An 18,803-nucleotide genomic window follows, 5' to 3' on the forward strand; every position below is an offset into this window, starting at 1 on the left:
ATTCCTTATAGAGAATTTCTTATTTTATAATTGCTCTATTAATAGGTGTATTGCCATGGGAAAAATATTGCAGAATAGGACACAAATTTAGCTATGTAATCTGTTTAGAGATTAAAAATAATCTATGATTATTCACTGTAAAAATGTAATAGTTAAATCATAATTTTGCTAGTGGAAATAAGTTGACTATTTTAAAAGGATAATTTAAAATAATTTAATACATCATTATCACCATGATTGGCATTTTATTTTCTCCATGGGACCATATTGTACAGTGGTAAAGGTACATGCTGTGCATGTAGTCACCTCTGATTAAATTCCCAACACCACGTGGCCCCGGGGAATCACCAGAAGAAACCTGGAGGCTCCTGGGCTCTGAGGGTGGCTCAGCACCACAGAGCTTGAGTATTAAGATTTTCTGAGGAACAGTAGGAGGATCCCCAAGTATACTGCATACCACTTGGAGGCTTCCAAAAATGATATTATTTCAAATTTTTATTCATAAAATGCTAAATTATTGGCAAAGGCAATGCAAACAAATTATAATTGAGGTATAGAATATTGGCTAAATAGCTACAAACCCTAGCCTAGAAATGTTCCCTTACCAGTTTTTAAAAATATATTGGTTAAACATTTTCATTTAATATATACTATAATTTAATATTCCTAGTACCATAATAAAATACAAATTATATTGCAGCTAATATAGATGTAGTGATACCAACTTAGAAATATATCATTAACAAAGTTACTAATTTATAATCACAAAATGTACTAATTGGGTTTTAGAATTTTCAGTTTTATTTCTATTATTTATATTTATGCAAACATTTATCCAGGAACCTTTCAATTTTAGAAATATCTTTATATAACTTTTTATTACTCAATGTATAATAATGAAATATTATATAAATATGTATGAAAATCAATATGCAATGAAATATAGGTTATGATTATCCATATTACTCCTGATATATAAACAATAAATAGATAATTTTGCAAATTTCCAATAGTCTAAGTATTTGTATATTAAAATATAAGCAATTTCATAATTCCCATGTGCAATACCATATTATATCCTCTCTATGCTTTCCAAATTTTGTGCGCATAGTTAAGAAGATAGAGATACCTATCTCATATTTGAAAATTTTATCCCAGGTATCCTATAGTCTCTCATCTTCCTGCACTGCCTATGACACTCTAGTGGCCCAACCACTATCAACCCAAACACTACCTTATTGATAGACCTGAGCACAAAACCATCAGACCCACAGTGCTGAGTTGAGTACTTCTAGGAATGATTCCTAATCCCCTACTCAGCACTGCTGTGATGTTCCTATTAAATACCTATGAGTGTGTGTTGTGTGAGAGAAATATTAGGGGGGGAAATTGAGAAATATTTTTTCTCTGAATCTGGAATTTTAATATCAATTCCTCCATATTTTATATAAAATCTCTATATATTTTCTTTTTTTTTGGCTTTTTGGGTCACTCTTGGCGATGCACAGGGGCTACTCTTGGCTCTGCACTCAGGAATTACCCCTGGCGGTGCTCAGGGGACCATATGGGATGCTGGGAACCGAACCCAGGTCGGCCGCATGCAAGGCAAACGTCCTACCCGCTGTGCTATTGCTCCAGCCCCAAAATCTCTATATATTTTCTTAATACTACTTTTTTTGACTTTTGAGTCACACCCGGTGATGTTCAGGAATTACTCCTGGCAGTCCTCAGAAAACCATATGGGATGCCAGGGATTGAACCTGGGTCAACTGCATGTAAGGGAAACAGCCTACCCCCTGTACTATGGATTCAGCTCTGATAATATTGATTTTTAAATATATATAGTATGTCCCAGGTATTTTTCTAGGTATCCTGTAGTGTGAGAGAGGCTGCTAAAATCTCAGGGTTTGGACGAATGGAGACATTACTGGTGCTCGCGCGAGCAAATTGATGAACACAGGATGACAGTGATACAGTGATCCTGTAGTGTACTTTTATGCAGATTAAAATTTGCATTGACTCTGTCTAGCATCTACTCTGGTAGTGGCCATTAATCCCAGGCTTTCAGAAAGTAAATCTATGGTGGGTGGTTTCTCCAGAGATTCATGAGCATTAAATAACATAACTGATAACTGAATTCATGTAAAGATTATAAGACAGTGCTTTACATTTATATTCTGCAACTTTTCAAAGTTTTTCTTTGCAATTTTAGTCATTTATGAGTCATGATATTTTTATTCCTTCTATTTAACATTATAACTATTAATTATTTTATTTTAAGAATTACTCTGGTTGTTGATATTTATCAATGTTGAGCAATCTTTAAATGTGTAATGATAAATATTCTTTAATGTTTTCTTTCTTTAGAGTCTCATAATTGATAATCTCAAGTTAAATCTTGGAAGAAACTTTTCTGTTCAATGGAATCAAATTTGACCCAGACAATTACCTTGAAACCAAAGAAAAATGTGAAGAACATGGATGTTTATGGAAAATATAAAACAGAATTAAAATTTCATATAAGAATTTCAATTTAACCAATTCATAGAACAATTTTATTCTATAGTATATATGCTAAATTAATCTTTGGAAACGTGGATTTTAGACAAGTTTTTAAGATGCATGTTATCTTTAATTAATTTTCCAAATAAATAAAAGGAAATGTTAGACTAAATGAAATTGTCAGTTGCTTTCCAGGCTCGTTGATTTATCAATTACTTTAATCAAATAGTGTGTTCCATTTATTTCACTCATATTAGATATTATACTTAGCTTTTTAATCATACAATAGGTGATTGGAGGTTATAGTGATAGTACAGCAAGTAGGCGATTTGCCTTCCACACAGCCCACCTGGATTAACTTCCCTGCATTCCATATGGTCCCATGAGCACTATCTGGAGTTATTCCTGAGTGCAAAGCCAGAAGTAACAACAAAATGCATATTTTCCACACCTGAGAACTAGGTATGGAACCAACGTACAAAAACTAAAGAAGTAAAAACAAAACATCATCCCGTTGATCGTCGAATTTCTGAATTTCTCGAGCGATCTCAGTAATGTCTCCATTTGTCCTAGCCCTGAGATTTTAGAAGCCTCTTTCTATTCATCCTTCCCAATGATGCCACATTAGAGGCTCTTTCAGGGTCAGGGGACTGAGACCCAGCTTGTTACTGGTTTTGGCATATGAAAACACCATGGGGAATTTGCAAGGCTCTCCCATGTGGGCAGGAAACTCTCGGTAGCTTGCCTGTTTCTCCCAGAGAGAGAAGTAGGCTATAAGGTATCTCCTGGCACTTCCAGGAGCTTGCTTTTAAGTCTCTGGATATTGGACATTGATGGGATTACACAGAGCTTGGGGGCAGTCCCTGGGTGTGACCACCTAGCTACTGGAAGATGGGAGATTTGTGGGGAAGAGGCCCAGTTCTGATCCAAGTAGGCTTGGAGGTCTCAGCCCCGGGTCCACACACCTGGGTTACTCTGCCGTACCTTCATGCATGAGGCTCATCCAAACATGTGGAGAGGGGCCTTGAGCCTGGATGTGGCTGGGTTTCAGAGGTCGTTCAGAGGTCTTCAGCCACGGGAGCTCTGCTCGGGGCAGGGAGGGAAGCTGGAGCCCATCCCCTCCGAGGGACCCCGGGGAAGACAGCCAGACTTGAGGAAAAGAGACTCTCTTTATTATATTGGACTCTCTTTATGATATTAAGATATTGGGCATAAAAAGTTTATTTAAAGTAATAAATCTTGGAATAGACAAAATTTCTAATAAATATTTAGACCACACTATTTATTTAGGGGTTCATTTTATAAATATTTATTGAGAATATACTACAGATACTGTGGACAAAATTACAGAATTTAATGTCTTGATGTAGCTTATAGTCTACCCTAATGCAGAATCAGAAAGAAAGGAGGAAGGAAGGGAGGGAGGGAGAGAGGAAGGAAAGGAGGGAAGAAACGAGGGAGGGAGGGAGAGAGGAAAGGAGGAATTAAATTGAGTCTAACATACTGAGTTTAATGTATCAGTGTAATAAAACTTTAGAATGATATAAAAGACGCTTATAACCATGTAATGTGATAATATCATGCAAAGAGTGGGTATAGATAAAATTCAGTAAGCATTAAAAAATTAACTAAACTCTGAATCATTCCAGTATTTAGTAAGGAAAATGAAAAGGAAAAAAATTAAAAATAATCGTAAAAGAATTAGGTTGAAAATAAAGAAAATGTGTCCTAAAAGGTAAATAACTTAGAATTTCAAAATGGAAAAGAAATTCTCAGCTGTGCAATCTATGCTTATAAGTCATTAGTATAAGAACTGGAAACTGACATTTGAGTTTAGCGACAAGGAAGACTTTGATAAATTTATAGGCAAAAATTGATGAAATTCTGGAAGCAAAAACTTTTTTTTGCATTTATTAAACTATGTATTTATTTAATTTAAATTTTAAATTTTTTAAATTTAAAAAAAAATTTATTAGTTTATTTTTAATTAGAGAGTCATCGTGAGGGTACAGTTACAAATCCATACATCTTTGTGCTCATGTTTCCCCCATACAAAGTTCGATAACCCATCCCTTCACCAGTGCCCATTCTCCACCACCAGTAAACCCAACATCCCTCCCCCCCTCCCCAGTCCCGTCTCCCCCCACCCCACACTGCCACTATGGCAGGGAATTCCCTTTTGTTCTCTCTCTCTGATTAGGTGTTGTGGTTTGCAATAAAGATGTTGAGTGGCCATTGTGTTCAGTCTCTAGTCTGTATTCGGCCCACATCACCCTTCCCCCACATGACCTCCAACCACATTTTACTTGGTGGTCACTTCCCTGAGTTACCCAGAATGAGAGACCAGCCTCCAAGCCATGGAAACAATCTCCTGGTACTTATTTCTACTATTCTTGGGCATTAGTCTTATAGTCTATTATTCTATATACCACAGATGAGTGCAATCTTTCTATGTCTGTCTCTCTCTTTCTGACTCATTTCACATAGCATGATACTTTCCATGTTGATTCACTTATATTCAAATGTCATGGCCTCATTTTTTCTAACAGCTGCATAGTATTCCATTGTATAGATGTACCAGAGTTTCTTCAACCAGTCATCTGTTCTAGGGCACTCGGGTTTTTTCCAGATTCTGGCTATTGTAAACAGTGCTGCGGTGAACATATAAGTGCATATGTCACTTCGACTATACTTTTTGGCTTTTCTGGGATATATTCCCAGCAGTGGTATTGCTGGGTAAAATGGGAGCTCAACCTCTAGTTTTTTGAGAATCGTCCATACTGTTTTCCAAAAGGGCTGAACTAGCCGGCATTCCCACCAGCAGTGTAGAAGGGTCCCTTTCTCCCCACATCCTCTCCAACAGCGGTTGCTTTTTTTTTTTAATTTTTATTTTTTTATTTAATTAATTAATTTATTTATTTTTAATTAGTGAATCACCGTGAGGGCACATTTACAGATTTATACATTTTTGTGCTTATGCTTCCCTCATACAAAGTTCGGGAACCCATCCCTTCACCAGTGCCCATTCTCCACCACCAGTAAACCCAGCATCCTTCCCACCCTCCCCGATCCCATCTCCCCCCACCCCACCCTGCCACTGTGGCAGGGCATTCCCTTCTGTTCTCTCTCTCTAATTAGCTGTTATGGTTTGCAATAAAGGTGTTGAGTGGCCACTGTGCTCAGTCTCTAGCCCTCATTCAGCCTGCAACTCCCTTCCCCCACATGGCCTTCGACTACATTATACTTGGTGATCCCTTCTCTGAGTTGCCCTTTCCCCAGAATATGAGGCCAGCCTCCAAGCCATGGAGTCAACCTCCTAGTACTTATTTCTACAATTCTTGGGTGTTAGTCTCCCATTCTGTTATTCTATATACCCTAGATGAGTGCAATCTTTCTATGTCTGTCTCACTCTTTCTGACTCATTTCACTCAGCATGAAACTTTTCATGGGGTTGATATCAATGGTATATAAAGCACTGGTTGAACTCTACAAGAAGAAAACATCCAACCCCATCAAAAAATGAGGCGAAGAAATGAACAGAAACTTTACCAAGGAAGAAATACGAATGGCCAAAGGCACATGAAAAAGTGCTCTACATCACTAATCATCAGAGAGATGCAGATCAAAACAACCACGAGATACCACCTCATACCACAGAGACTAGCACACATCCAAAAGAACAAAAGCAACTGCTGTTGGAGAGGATGTGGGGAGAAAGGGACCCTTCTATACTGCTGGTGGGAATGCCGACTGGTTCAGCCCTTCTGGTTGCTTTTGTTCTTTTGGATGTGTGCTAGTCTCTGTGGTGTGAGGTGGTATCTCATGGTTGTTTTGATCTGCATCTCTCTGACGATTAGTGATGTAGAGCACTTTTTCATGTGCCTTTGGGCCATTCGTATCTCTTCCTTGGTAAAGTCTCTGTTCATTTCTTCTCCCCATTTTTTGATGGGGTTGGATGTTTTCTTCTTGTAGAGTTCAACCAGTGCTTTATATACCATTGATATCAACCCCTTATCTGATGGGTATTGTGTAAATATCCTTTCCCATTCTGTAGATAGTCTTTGTATTCTGGTCACTGTATCTTTTGCGGTGCAGAAGCTTTTTAGTTTAATGTAGTCCCATTTCTTGATTTCTATTTTTACTAGATTGTTTAGTTCCGTGTCATCTTTGAAGATACCTTTATCTTCAATATCGTGGAGGGTTTTTGCCGACCTTGTCTTCAATGTACCTTATGGTTTGTGGTCTGATGTTGACTGAACTTTTCTCAAGATAGTCAAAGCCATCTACCACGAACCTAGGGCAAGCATTATCATCAATGGAGAAAAACTAAGGGCTTTTCCTCTAAGATCGGGGACAAGACAAGGATGCCCACTCTCACCACTTCTCTTTAATATAGTATTGGAAGTATTAGCAATAGCCATCAGGCAAGAAAAAGATATTAAGGGGATTCAGATCGGAACGGAAGAAATCAAGCTCTCACTATTCGCAGACGATATGATGCTATACCTAGAGAAGCCTAAAAGCTCTAGTAAGAAACTCTTAGAAACAATTGACCTATACAGTAAAGTCGCAGGCTATAAAATCAATACCCAAAAATCCATGGCCTTCCTATATGCAAACAATGAGACAGAGGAAAGGGACATGAAAAAAGCAATCCCATTCACAATTGTGCCCCAGAAAATCAAATATCTTGGAATCAGCTTAACTAAAGAAGTAAAGGACCTCTACAAAGAAAACTATATAACTCTACTCCATGAAATAAAAGAGGACATGAGGAAATGGAAACATATCCCCTGCTCATGGATAGGGAGAATAAACATTGTCAAAATGGCAATACTCCCAAAAGCATTATACAGATTTAACGTGATCCCTATAGGGATACCCATGGCATTCTTCAAAGAAGCGGATCAAGCAATCCTGAAATTTATATGGAACAATAAACGCCCACGGATAGCTAAAACAATTCTTGGGAAAAAGATGATGGGAGGCATCACCCTCCCCAACCTTAAACTCTACTACAAAGCGGTAACAATTAAAACAGCATGGTACTGGAACAAAGGCAGAGCTGCAGACCAATGGAACAGGGTGGAATATCCCCACACACAACCTCAAATGTATGATCATCTAATCTTTGATAAAGGAGCAAGAGATGTGAAGTGGAGCAAGGAAAGTCTCTTTAACAAATGGTGCTGGCACAACTGGACAACCACATGCAAAAAAATGGGCTTAGAACTCGACCTGACACCATGCATGGAAGCAAAAACTTTGTTATGTGTACTTTTTATATTTTTTATTGCTTTTTAGTTTTAAGTTTTGGGGGTGTTGTCATTTTTAAAAAAAAATTTATTAGTGAATCACCATGAGATAGTTACAGACTTACAAACTTTCATGCTTGCATTTCAGTCATACAGTGATTGAGTGCCTATCCCTCCACCAGTGCCCATTTTCCACCACCAATGGTTCCAGCATCCCTCCGACCACCCCCACCACATCATGCCCCCACCCCACCATGCCTCTGTGGCAGGGCACTCCCTTTTCCTCTCTCTCTCCTTTTGGGTGTTGTGGTTTGCAGTTGAGGTATTAAGTGGCCATCATGCTCGGACTAGAGTCTACTTTCAGCCCGCATCTCCCATCCTAAACGGACCCTCCTAAACCCTTTACTTGGTGGGCCCTTCTCTACCTGAGCTGCCTTTTCCCCCATCATTCAAGGTTCTGGAGTAATCCTCCTGGTTTACTCTGGTTTATCTCTACTCTTCTTGGGTGTTAGTCTCCCATTCTGTTACTTTATATTCTACAATTGAGGGCAATCTTTCTATGTCTATCCCTCTCTTTCGGACTCATTTCACATAACATGATACTTTCCATGTTGATCCACCTATGTGCAAATTTCATAACTTCATCTTTTCTAACATATGCATAGTATTACATTGTGTAGATGTACAAAAGTTTCTTTAACAGGTCATCTGTTCTCGGGCACTTGGGTTTTTTCCCAGATTCTGGCTGCTGTTCAATGCTGCAATGAATATGTAAGTGCAGATGTCATTTCTACTATACTTTTTTGTCTCCCCGGGATACATTCCCAGAAGTGGTAATTCTGGGTCAAATGGGAGCTCAATTTCTAATTTTTGATAAGCATCCATACTGTTTTCCAAAAGGGCTTAACCAGTCAGCATTCCCACCAGTAGTGAAAGAGAGTCCCTTTCTCTCCACATCCACACCAACACTGGTTGCTTTTAATCTTTTGGATGTGGGCCAGTCTCTGTGGTGTGAGGTGGTATCTCATTGTTGTTTTTGATCTGCAACTCCCTGATGATTAGTGATGAGGAGCATTTTTTCATGTGTCTTTTTGCTATTCAGATTTCTTCTTTGAGAAAGTTTCTGTTCATTTCATTGCCCCATTTTCTGATGGGATTAGATGTTTTCTTATTGTGGAGTTCAACCAGTGCCTTGTAGATCCTTGATATCAACCCTTTATCATATGGGTATCAGGTGAATATCCTTTCCCATTCTGCAGACTGTCTTTGTATTCTGGTCACTGTATCTTTTTAGGTGCAGAAGCTTCTCAGTTAAGATAGTCCCATTTGTTTAGATCTGTTTCCTCTTGCTTGGCCAAGGGTATGTCACCTTTAAAGATACCTTTAGCTTCAATGTCCTGGAGGGTTTTGCCAACCTTGTCTTCAATGTACCTGATGGATTCTGGTCTGACATTGAGGTCTTTAATCCATTATATGACTTTTGTTCATAGTGTTAGGTAGAGGTCTGAGCCAATTTTTTGCATGTAGCTGTCCAGTTTTGCCAGTACCATTTGTTAAATATGCCTTCCTTGTTCCAATTCATATTTCTTGCTCCCTTATCAAAGATTAGATGATCATATAATTGAGGGTGTGTGTCAGGACATTCAACCCTGTTCAACTGGTCTGATGCTCTGACTTTGTTCCAGTACTATGCTGTTTTAATTATTACTGTTTTGTAGTAGAGATTGAGGTTGGGGAGAGTGATTCTTCCCATCTTTTTTCCCCAAGAATTTCTTTAGCTATTCGTGGGGGCTTATTATTCAAAATAAATTTCAGGAGTGTTTGCTCCATTTCTTTGAAGAATGTCATGGGTATCCTTTATAGGGATTGCATTGAATTTGTATTAATTTTAATCTGACTTTTGTGCCTAGCCTTAGAAAGAGGTCTTAGTTCATTGTTTTTGTACACCATCACTTTTTGAAGAGGGTTTTCTTGCTCTACTTCATATTTGTTGCTCCTTTATCAAGATTAAGTGGTTCATGTATTTGATGGTTGGTATAATGATGTTCAACTCTATTTCTTTGATCTGTGTATCTGATTTTATTCCAATACCATGCTGTTTTAATTACTACTGATTTGTAATATAGTTTGAAATTGGAGCAGGTGATGTCTCCTATCTTCTTTCTCGCAAGCATTTCTTTAGGAATTTGTGGAGATATATTGTTCCATAAGAATTTCAGGAGTTCTACATCTATTTATTTGAAAAATGCCATTTTTACCCTTATAGGGTAAGTATTGTATCTGTGTAATGGGTGTATATTCTTTTGACAATGTCCATGAGTAGTGAATATGTCTCTATTAATTCTCAACAAAATGAGAGTTGAAGAAACTTTATTTGTTATAGTCGAAATCATTTACTGCAGCCCGCAGCAAGCATTATTCTCAATGGATAAAAACTAAGGTACAAGATTGTTTGCTCACACTAGCAACTCATATTCAACATAGTACTGGAAGTACTTGCTATAGCAGTTAGGCAAGAGAAAGATATCCAGATCAGAAAAGCAGTAAGTAAGCTTTTATTATTTACAAATGATAGGATATTATACTTAGAAAATCATAGAGAATCTACAAAAAATCTCTTGAAAATAATAGATTTATATAGTAAAGTGGCAGGTTACAAAAATCAATAACCAAAATCTCATCAAAAGTCCATGGCTTTCCTATATACAAATAATGAAAGAGAAGAAATTTATTTAAAAAATTCCATTGACATTTGTGCCACAGAAAATCAGCTACCTAGAAAACAGTTTAACTAAGAGGTGAATGACCTATACCTATGTTTACTTTTATTCATGTGGAAAATCACCTTAATTTATTTGCATATATTTAGCCATACTTGAATCTCTTGTATAAATCCCGATTAAGCACGCATATGAATTTTTCAATGAACTGTTTGATTTGGTTTGTTATTTTTTTAAAAAAAAATCTGCTTTAGTGCCACACTAATCCCTGGGCTGGAGCCCAGACAGATGTTCCCAGATAACTCAGGAAGTAGTGATAAGTAGGCCTATGGGGAATCTTAATTACTCTTTAAATTCCTTTGCTTGTGATTATCCCATTCAAGTTTCATATATTCACCTTGCTCACCTTTGGGATGTTAGATGATTCTAAGAATCTATCCATCCCATCTAGGTTATACATCATGAAAACTACCATTTCATGATACCTCGATTTTTCAAAGGTGATATAATCTCTTTCATCTCTAATCATATACTTATGCACTTTATTTTTTCTTTGAGTATAGTTAAAGGATTTTCTATCTTTTATTTTTTGAGGAAATATTTTTTTCATCATTGTTATTTTTAGGTCACATGATGAATGCTTATTTGTACTGTAGAAAATTTTAAGGACAGCACATACAGAACATTCAATAAAAGGCACACAGAATTAGAAGTATTTGAACAGATACGTAGGCATTTTAATTGTGTTCTGAAGTGGCTCGTAGTTTATATTAGCTTGTCAACATTGTTTTATAAAGTATTTCACAATATTTGATTACATTTAATATTCAAACATCAATCCCACCACCATTACACCTTGCCATCGCCATATTTCAGATGTTTCTATCCTGAACCCCAATCCCTGCCCCAAAGCAGAATTTAAGTAATTAATTTTGTATTGTTTGTTACAAAAACCACTAAAAATGCTACAAAAAAAGTTTCCTTTGAGGAAAGACTGTTAATATTGCTGTATTTCACACAGGGGTCATTAGGCCCTTCTATAAGAGATCACCAACATGTTGTTAAAGGCTGGGCCTTGTGTGCTTCACACACACATACATATATGTATATGTATATATATAAAGTTTTCCCCTCTAAGATTGGTTGCATCTTACTTTAAAACCCATCAAAAGTGGTGAAGTATTCTTGGAGTATGGGTGGTGTAAGATATGAGTTGTCGCACAGCTGCAAGAGCGGCCATGCAGTCCAGGAATAGGTTCACTCATGGGTGAGGCTCGACCCAACTATGTGGAGAACAGCTGTGAGCATAGCGGCAGTTGATTTCTGGAGGTTTTCAGCTGCTGGGGCTTAGTCCTTTGGGGCGAGGAGGGGTCTCACTGGCCTCCCTCTGGGGCTTTCCAAATGAAACAGCTTGATGCAGGTTCCTGTGGCATGGTTATGGTGTGTATCATAACCTTCTCTCCTAAGAGAAAGACATGTGACATGACTCTGGATTGTGGCCAATGACGAGATTATCTGGCGTCAGCCAGAGGTGGTTTATGGGCATGACTTCTGAGTTGCCAGAAATAGGGCGATACGGGAAGAGAATCCCTATACCCACTTCTGTTGAACCCAGATTTTTCAGTCACAAAGTTCTGCATACCTGGCTTTTCTGCGGATTCAATTGTGGTTGAGGACGTGGCCTGAGCATATGAAGAGCATCCATGGCATGGCAGCAGTTGAGTTTTGGAGGTTTTTGGCTGCCAGGACTGGGTTCCTTGGGACAGGGAAGGGTCTCAACCACCCCTTTCTGGGGTGCTCTTATTGTTAAGTATTCTGAATTATGTTGTCATTACTTGGTACTACATTCCTTATCTAGTTAAATTCCAGATAATTTTTTAAATTTAATTTTATTTTTATAAACTAGTTCACAGTGTTTTATTATATTTAATATTTCAACAACAATACCACCAACATTACACCTGACCACCACCATATTTTGGATGTTTCAATCATCTCGAACCCCAACCCTTGCCCCCAAAGCAGACCAAAATAATTTATTTTGTACTGTTTGTTATGAATAATCCACTAAAAATGATCAAAAAAAAAGGTTTCTTAGAGGAAAGTGTGTGAAGATGTATTTCACCCAGAAGCCATTAAGCCCTTCTATAAGAGATTACTAGCATGTTGTTAAAGGTCAAGACTTGTGTGCATACATATCTTCGTATGTATATGTATATATATGCATGTTTATACATATATGTGCATATTTCCCCATGAGATTGGTTGCCTTCTACTCTAAACCCCATTAGATATGGTATGCTGCTCTTGGAATTAAGTGCTCTTGGAATTTAGTGGTGTAAAGTATGAGACCAGGAATAGGTTTACTCATGGGTGAGGCTCGGCCCGACGTGTGGAGAGCAGACATGAGCATAATGGAGTTTGAGTTCTGAAGTGTTTTGGCTGCCAGAACTGGCTTTGTTGGGGCGGGGAGGGGCTTCACCCACCCCCTCTGGGTTTTCCCAAATGAAACAGCCTAGCACAGGGTCTGGAGGCATGAATATAGCGTATCTTCTGATAAATGTATTGTTGAGTCTCTGGACCATGACCATTGATGAGATTATGTGGCACCAGCCAGAGGTGGCTTGTGAGGGTGACTGCCATATTGCTGGAAACAAGGGGAGATGGAGGGTTACCCATCCCTGGTTCTTTTCAACCTGAAGTTTTCAGTCACAAGTCCCGTATACCTGGGTTTTCTGCAGATTCAAGGTAAATTATTTTAAAAATACTTTCATCAGCTTTTCTTTTAATTAATTGAATTTCTATTCTAGAGCTATCCTCATTCCCCCCATTTTCATGTAGATAGTGGATCTGACATTATACTTAAATGATGTCAAATTTTGATGGGTTTGAGGAATACCCTGGACTGCAGTGCTGTGTAGTGTGATAAAAGCTAATTCCTTGGATTTTTCATTGTTCTGTTTCATGGTAGTAACTATGTAGGTGGAGATGAGAGATGAAGGTCAGCAGACTTCATTCTTCAAGTTTCTATGACCAAGTTGGTTTGGAAAGATTGGGAGCCAGGCTATCCCTGCATGTTAGGTCAGATAGATGCAGTAGTCTCTAGTAGTCTGTAGTAACAGACCTGCAGTTAAAGATGGTAATCCACACAGTTGATGCCCACCCAGGATCCTGCTGAGCATGTTGGATGGGAGGGAGTAGGACTTAGAAACTCAAAGGAGAAACAATGGGAGCTGGGTTCCATAATTTAGAAGGACCAGTCGTCTAGATAGGCAGACTTTGCTGAGTACCCATGTTTTTCCATCTGGTATAGAAAGGTGTGAGATTTGGCTGCATTGTTCCAGGAAGGAAATCTAAAATGGCTCTGGCACAAGGCTATTCAGGTTCTTCACTTGCATGTTTCTAGATGGATTCTATCAAGGAGGCTGTGCTGTGAGCACTTTCTTATAGCTTTCACACAAATCAGTCCAACAAGCTCAGAATCAAGATTTCTGCCTTATCTTTTTATGAGTCAAGTACTGAAATGCTTATATTATCTGACAATTAAAATACATTGTGTTTTTGTTTTTTTTTAAAGAATCTCAGATCCAAAGTGCCTAAGTGTTATTTTCCTAGACAATGCAACTCTTACTTAGTTAAGTCAATTCATTACTCAACAATGGGTGTAACAGCTGATCTCCAGTTGAGTAATGCAAATACTTGAATAAAGATGCCTTCTGAACCTATCTCAACTCTCCGTGTGGAGGTGAAATATCACAAAAGTGACATGCTAAAATTTAAGGTGTGCTTATTAGAAACTATTGCCTAACAAATGTCTTATCTTTCAAAATAATTTTATTTTTGACTAAAGAGAATGCAGTGTGTAGGGAGATTGTCTTGGACATAGTCCATCAGGGTTCAATCTCCAACACCCCATATGGTCCCACAAGTCCTGCCAGGAATGATCCATGAGTGCAGAGCCAGGAGTAAGCCCATAAGACTACTAGAAGTGGTATAATAAGCAAACAAAAAGATATTTTAATAAATTGTTTGCTTGGATTTTTAATGTAATATTGTTAATTGATTTGATGATGTTTTATTTATTGGAAAAATATTTGGGAGCCAGAACAGTAGTACATCAGGTAGGGTATTATCCTTGCATGAGGTGAACCAGGGTTCAATTCTCAGAATACTTTATGATTATCTGAGCAATCCCAAGGAGTGATTTCTATACACAGAGCCAGGAGAAACCCCCATCATTGCTGGGAGTGGCAAAAAAAAGAAAGAAAATAAATAAAACAATGGATTTTGGTTGTTTTTCCTATAATATTCATAATTAGGTTCTTATTTTAGTTAATTTTGTGAATATATATTAGTCTTTCTCTCTAGAATATATTTTTTAAAAATACTGTGAAGTAGCAAACCATCTACAACTGGACATTTTTTGGTGGTTTCACTAAAGTAAACAAAACAAAAATTAATTCAACAAGATGTTTATTTCAATAAGTTTCATGACTTTATGAACAATGAATATGGGATATAAAAGATAATCAATTTCAAGAGTTATACTTACCATTTTTATAAAACTTAAGTGTTCCCATTGACCTGTTTCTAAAAACTATTGATATAATAATTTTAGCAAAGTTACAATAATGTTATTTTTGACATAATAAGATTAGCAAAATGGGTAAGTGTGAAATTATATCCAAATGAAGTTTTTCTGCAGAAATTTTAATATCAATAATATAAATGTTAAAATGATTGCCACAATATTATCTATGCTATAATTAAGCATTTTTCTATATATAGAAACTAAAGCTTCAAATTCTACTAGCAAATCATATTAAGAAATCAATCAAATCGATTAAAAATCATAACAATAGAAATATTTTCTTGAAATTATTAAAGTTTAAATAGATGTTAGATAAGCACTAATAGGAAAGATAAAAAGTACAGGAATTAAGTTCTTGCATATGAACAACTCTAGTTAGATTCCTGGAATTGCTAACATGATTATTGTCATGAATAAGCCCTGGACACTGCTAGATGTTGCCCCCACACCAAGAATAAAAAATAAAGTACTAAACATCTAAATGGATATTTTAAAATTTAAAATACTTTAAAATTTAATTCATTTTAGATAAATCAGTACTTTTAAGCTAATTTCATACAATCTCAAGCAAAATATTTTAAAGTTATTATTATCTCCATCGACGGTCAAGAATCAGGGATGCTGTCTTGTTTGCCAAGGCATCAAAAATCAGATGGGTTGGACATGTAATGTGATTCAGAGATGACCGCTGGACTAGAGCTGTTACCGACTGGATTTCACAAGACGTCAGAAGACTGCGTGGCTGCCCACCAAGGAGATGGTCAGACTTCTTCATCAAAACCCTGAATGAATGATTTGAGGCTCTTCCTGTTCCTGGAATGAGCAGCTATCATTGGATTACACTAGCACTCAACAGGGACAAATGGAGATGTTACTGACGCCCACTCAAGCAAATCGAGGATCAACGGGATGACAAGTGATACAAGTAACAAGTGATTATCTTGACATTTTCATTTTATTACCTTTTTTTTTTTCCTTGGAGGAGTTTTATCTATGCGTGGAAACCAGTCTTTGTGATACAAGGTCCATCAGTGTCAACCTGAGTGTTAGGTGTGTGGGCCTACTAACGTGGTGCTGTTCCAACCCCGTGTTGTTAGGGATAAGCAGGGTTACACCGGAGATTTTCAACATTTTCATACACTTTACACGTATGAGTCAAGAATTGAGCTTTGGCCCTTATTCATGCAACATGTATTTTATCCTTTGAGCCACATCTCCAGCCCCATAAGTTTTCAATTTTTATGATAGCACAGGTACAAATGTTTACAATTAACACAAAAAAGGAGAGATCTTTCTTTTTTATGCCTTTTCATAAATTAAAAATAGTTTCCAAAAATAACAGTAGTGATAAAAAATCAATTTCACTTACATATTTTATTTACTTTTACTCATTTTCCAAAGCTACTGATTATTTTATGTACACATGATGTCACTCTTATACAAATAGCTTTTATTTGCTATTATCAGAAAACCACATAAAGTATAAATCCAATAATTCTCTCATAGTTTGATATTCAAATCAGTATTCAGTAAGTTGTGTCTCATTTTATTTACATGAATGTTCTTTTATGTTATTAATTTTTGCTTTTTCATTTATTATTTTGAAAATAGCATTGCATTGTAACATGTTACTTTCATCATTGAAATTGTCATATATGCTATATTGTTAAGAAATATCTTATATATTTTATCAATATTTTACAAATATTTTAAATATTTTTGCAAATAAAAGTTCGATTGTTTTCTCTACATCAGAAAACTGATTTTACCTGACCTGATTTAGCCATCTTGCAATTCCTCTTCACTTCTCGTAAAAACCAATTGGTCTTAGAGTTTTGAGAATTTATTTTTATTATTTATTGTCCTTGTTTTATGTATATGTTACATCAGAATGAAATAATGGTGTTTGTGTTTCTTTGACTACTTTTTTTGAGCAAAAAAAAACTAGATCCATCCATGATTGTTGCAGGATTATATACGTCATTGCATATAATTTATATACACCACTGTATCACTGTCCTGTCATCCCATGGCTAATCAATTCGCTTGAGTGGGCACCAGTAATGTCTCCATTGTGAGATTTGTTGCTACTGTTTTTGGCATACCCAATATGCCACGGGTAGCTTGCCAGGCTCTGCTGTGCGAGCAGGATACTCTTGGTAGCTTGCCTGGCTCTCCAAGAGGGATGGAGGAATCGAACCCAGGTCAGCCACATGCAAGGCAAATGCCCTACCCACTGTGCTCTCGATCCAGCTCACATATAGATTACTGAAAACAAATATTGGACCTTGTTAGCAGACATAGCCAAAAAGGAAGTACACATTTTAAATATGAACAGAATTGTAACTGTGTATCTCATGGCAATTCAATAAAAAAGTAATTAATTAAAAACACATCACTGTATCACTGTATCAACTGAGATGCAAACACAAAATTTCATAAGTTTGTAACTACTGTACCTCACAGTGATTCACTAATAAAAATTTTTTTAAAAAATCACACATACACACACACAAAGCATTGTGATATGAGAACAATTAACATATTAGCTACACTAATGTTTATGTGTATAATACTGATAACTGTAGGAATGATGTTATATGTAAAACTTAAAATTCTTTCAATATCATTTATACAATGTATAAATATTTCTATTTTTTTAAATTTATTTATTTTTAATTAGTGAATCACCGTGAGGGTACAGTTACAGATTCATACACTTTTGTGCTTATGCTTCCCTCATACAAAGTTCGGGTACCCATCCCTTCACCAATGCCCATTCTCCACCACCAGTAAACCCAGCATCCCTCCCACCCTCCCCAATCCCATCTCCCCCCACCCCACCCTGCCACTGTGGCAGGGCATTCCCTTCTGTTCTCTCTCTCTAATTAGTTGTTGAGGTTTGCAATAAAGGTGTTGAGTGGCCATTGTGCTCAGTCTCTAGCCCTCATTCAGCCCACAACTCCCTTCCCCCGCATGGCCTTCGACTACATTGTAGTTGGTGATCCCTTCTCTGAGTTGCCCTTTCCCCAGAATGTGAGGTCAGTCTCCAAGCCATGGAGTCAACCTCCTGGTACTTATTTCTACGATTCTTGGGCGTTAGTCTCCCACTCTGTTATTCTATATACCATAGATGAGTGCAATCTTTCTATGTCTGTCTCTCTTTCTGACTCATTTCACTTAGCATGAAACTTTTCATGCCGATCCACTTAAATACAAAATTCATGACCTCCTTTTTTTCTAACAGCTGCATAGTATTCCATTGTATAGATGTACCAAAATTTCCTCAACCAGTCATCCGTTCTAGGGCATTCGGGTTTTTTCCAGATTCTGGCTATTGTAAACAGTGCTGCAATGAACATACATGTGCAGATGTCGTTTTGATTATACTTTTTTGCATCTCTGGGATAAAAATATTTCTATTTTAAATAGTATTTTCTACAGGTTCTTTTAGAAAGTTTATGTGTAAGTTTTTAATTTTAATTACAAATAAAATATTATCATTCTTACTACTGGTAAAAAAATAATGACTAAGTAGCTAACTAACTAAATGAATAAGAAAACTTAATAACCAGAAGAAAAGAGGCCTTTTCTCTTGAGTGGGGCCCAAGCACATCCTGGCTGATTTCAGGCCTTCCTAATGGCTCTGTGCTCAGGAGTGATTGTTCCTAGTGGCCTGAGGGAACTGTATGTTGTACCCGGGATTGCACCTTACCTGGCTACATGGAAGACAAG

At 37.1% G+C, this 18,803-nt stretch overlaps 1 protein-coding gene across 1 annotated transcript in view; it reads left to right on the top strand.

Annotated features, from left to right (window-relative positions):
- Positions 1-18,803, top strand: part of SI (sucrase-isomaltase) — a 74,529-nt gene that overhangs the window by 52,762 nt on the left and 2,964 nt on the right. Inside the window, 4 exon segments of the mRNA XM_055127725.1 lie at positions 2,368-2,432; positions 2,434-2,494; positions 11,495-11,500; positions 14,055-14,262. Coding sequence (XP_054983700.1) covers positions 2,368-2,432; positions 2,434-2,494; positions 11,495-11,500; positions 14,055-14,262 — 340 coding nt within the window.

The sequence above is a fragment of the Sorex araneus genome, chromosome 2 (assembly GCF_027595985.1).
Source record: "Sorex araneus isolate mSorAra2 chromosome 2, mSorAra2.pri, whole genome shotgun sequence".
Lineage (NCBI taxonomy): Eukaryota > Metazoa > Chordata > Mammalia > Eulipotyphla > Soricidae > Sorex > Sorex araneus.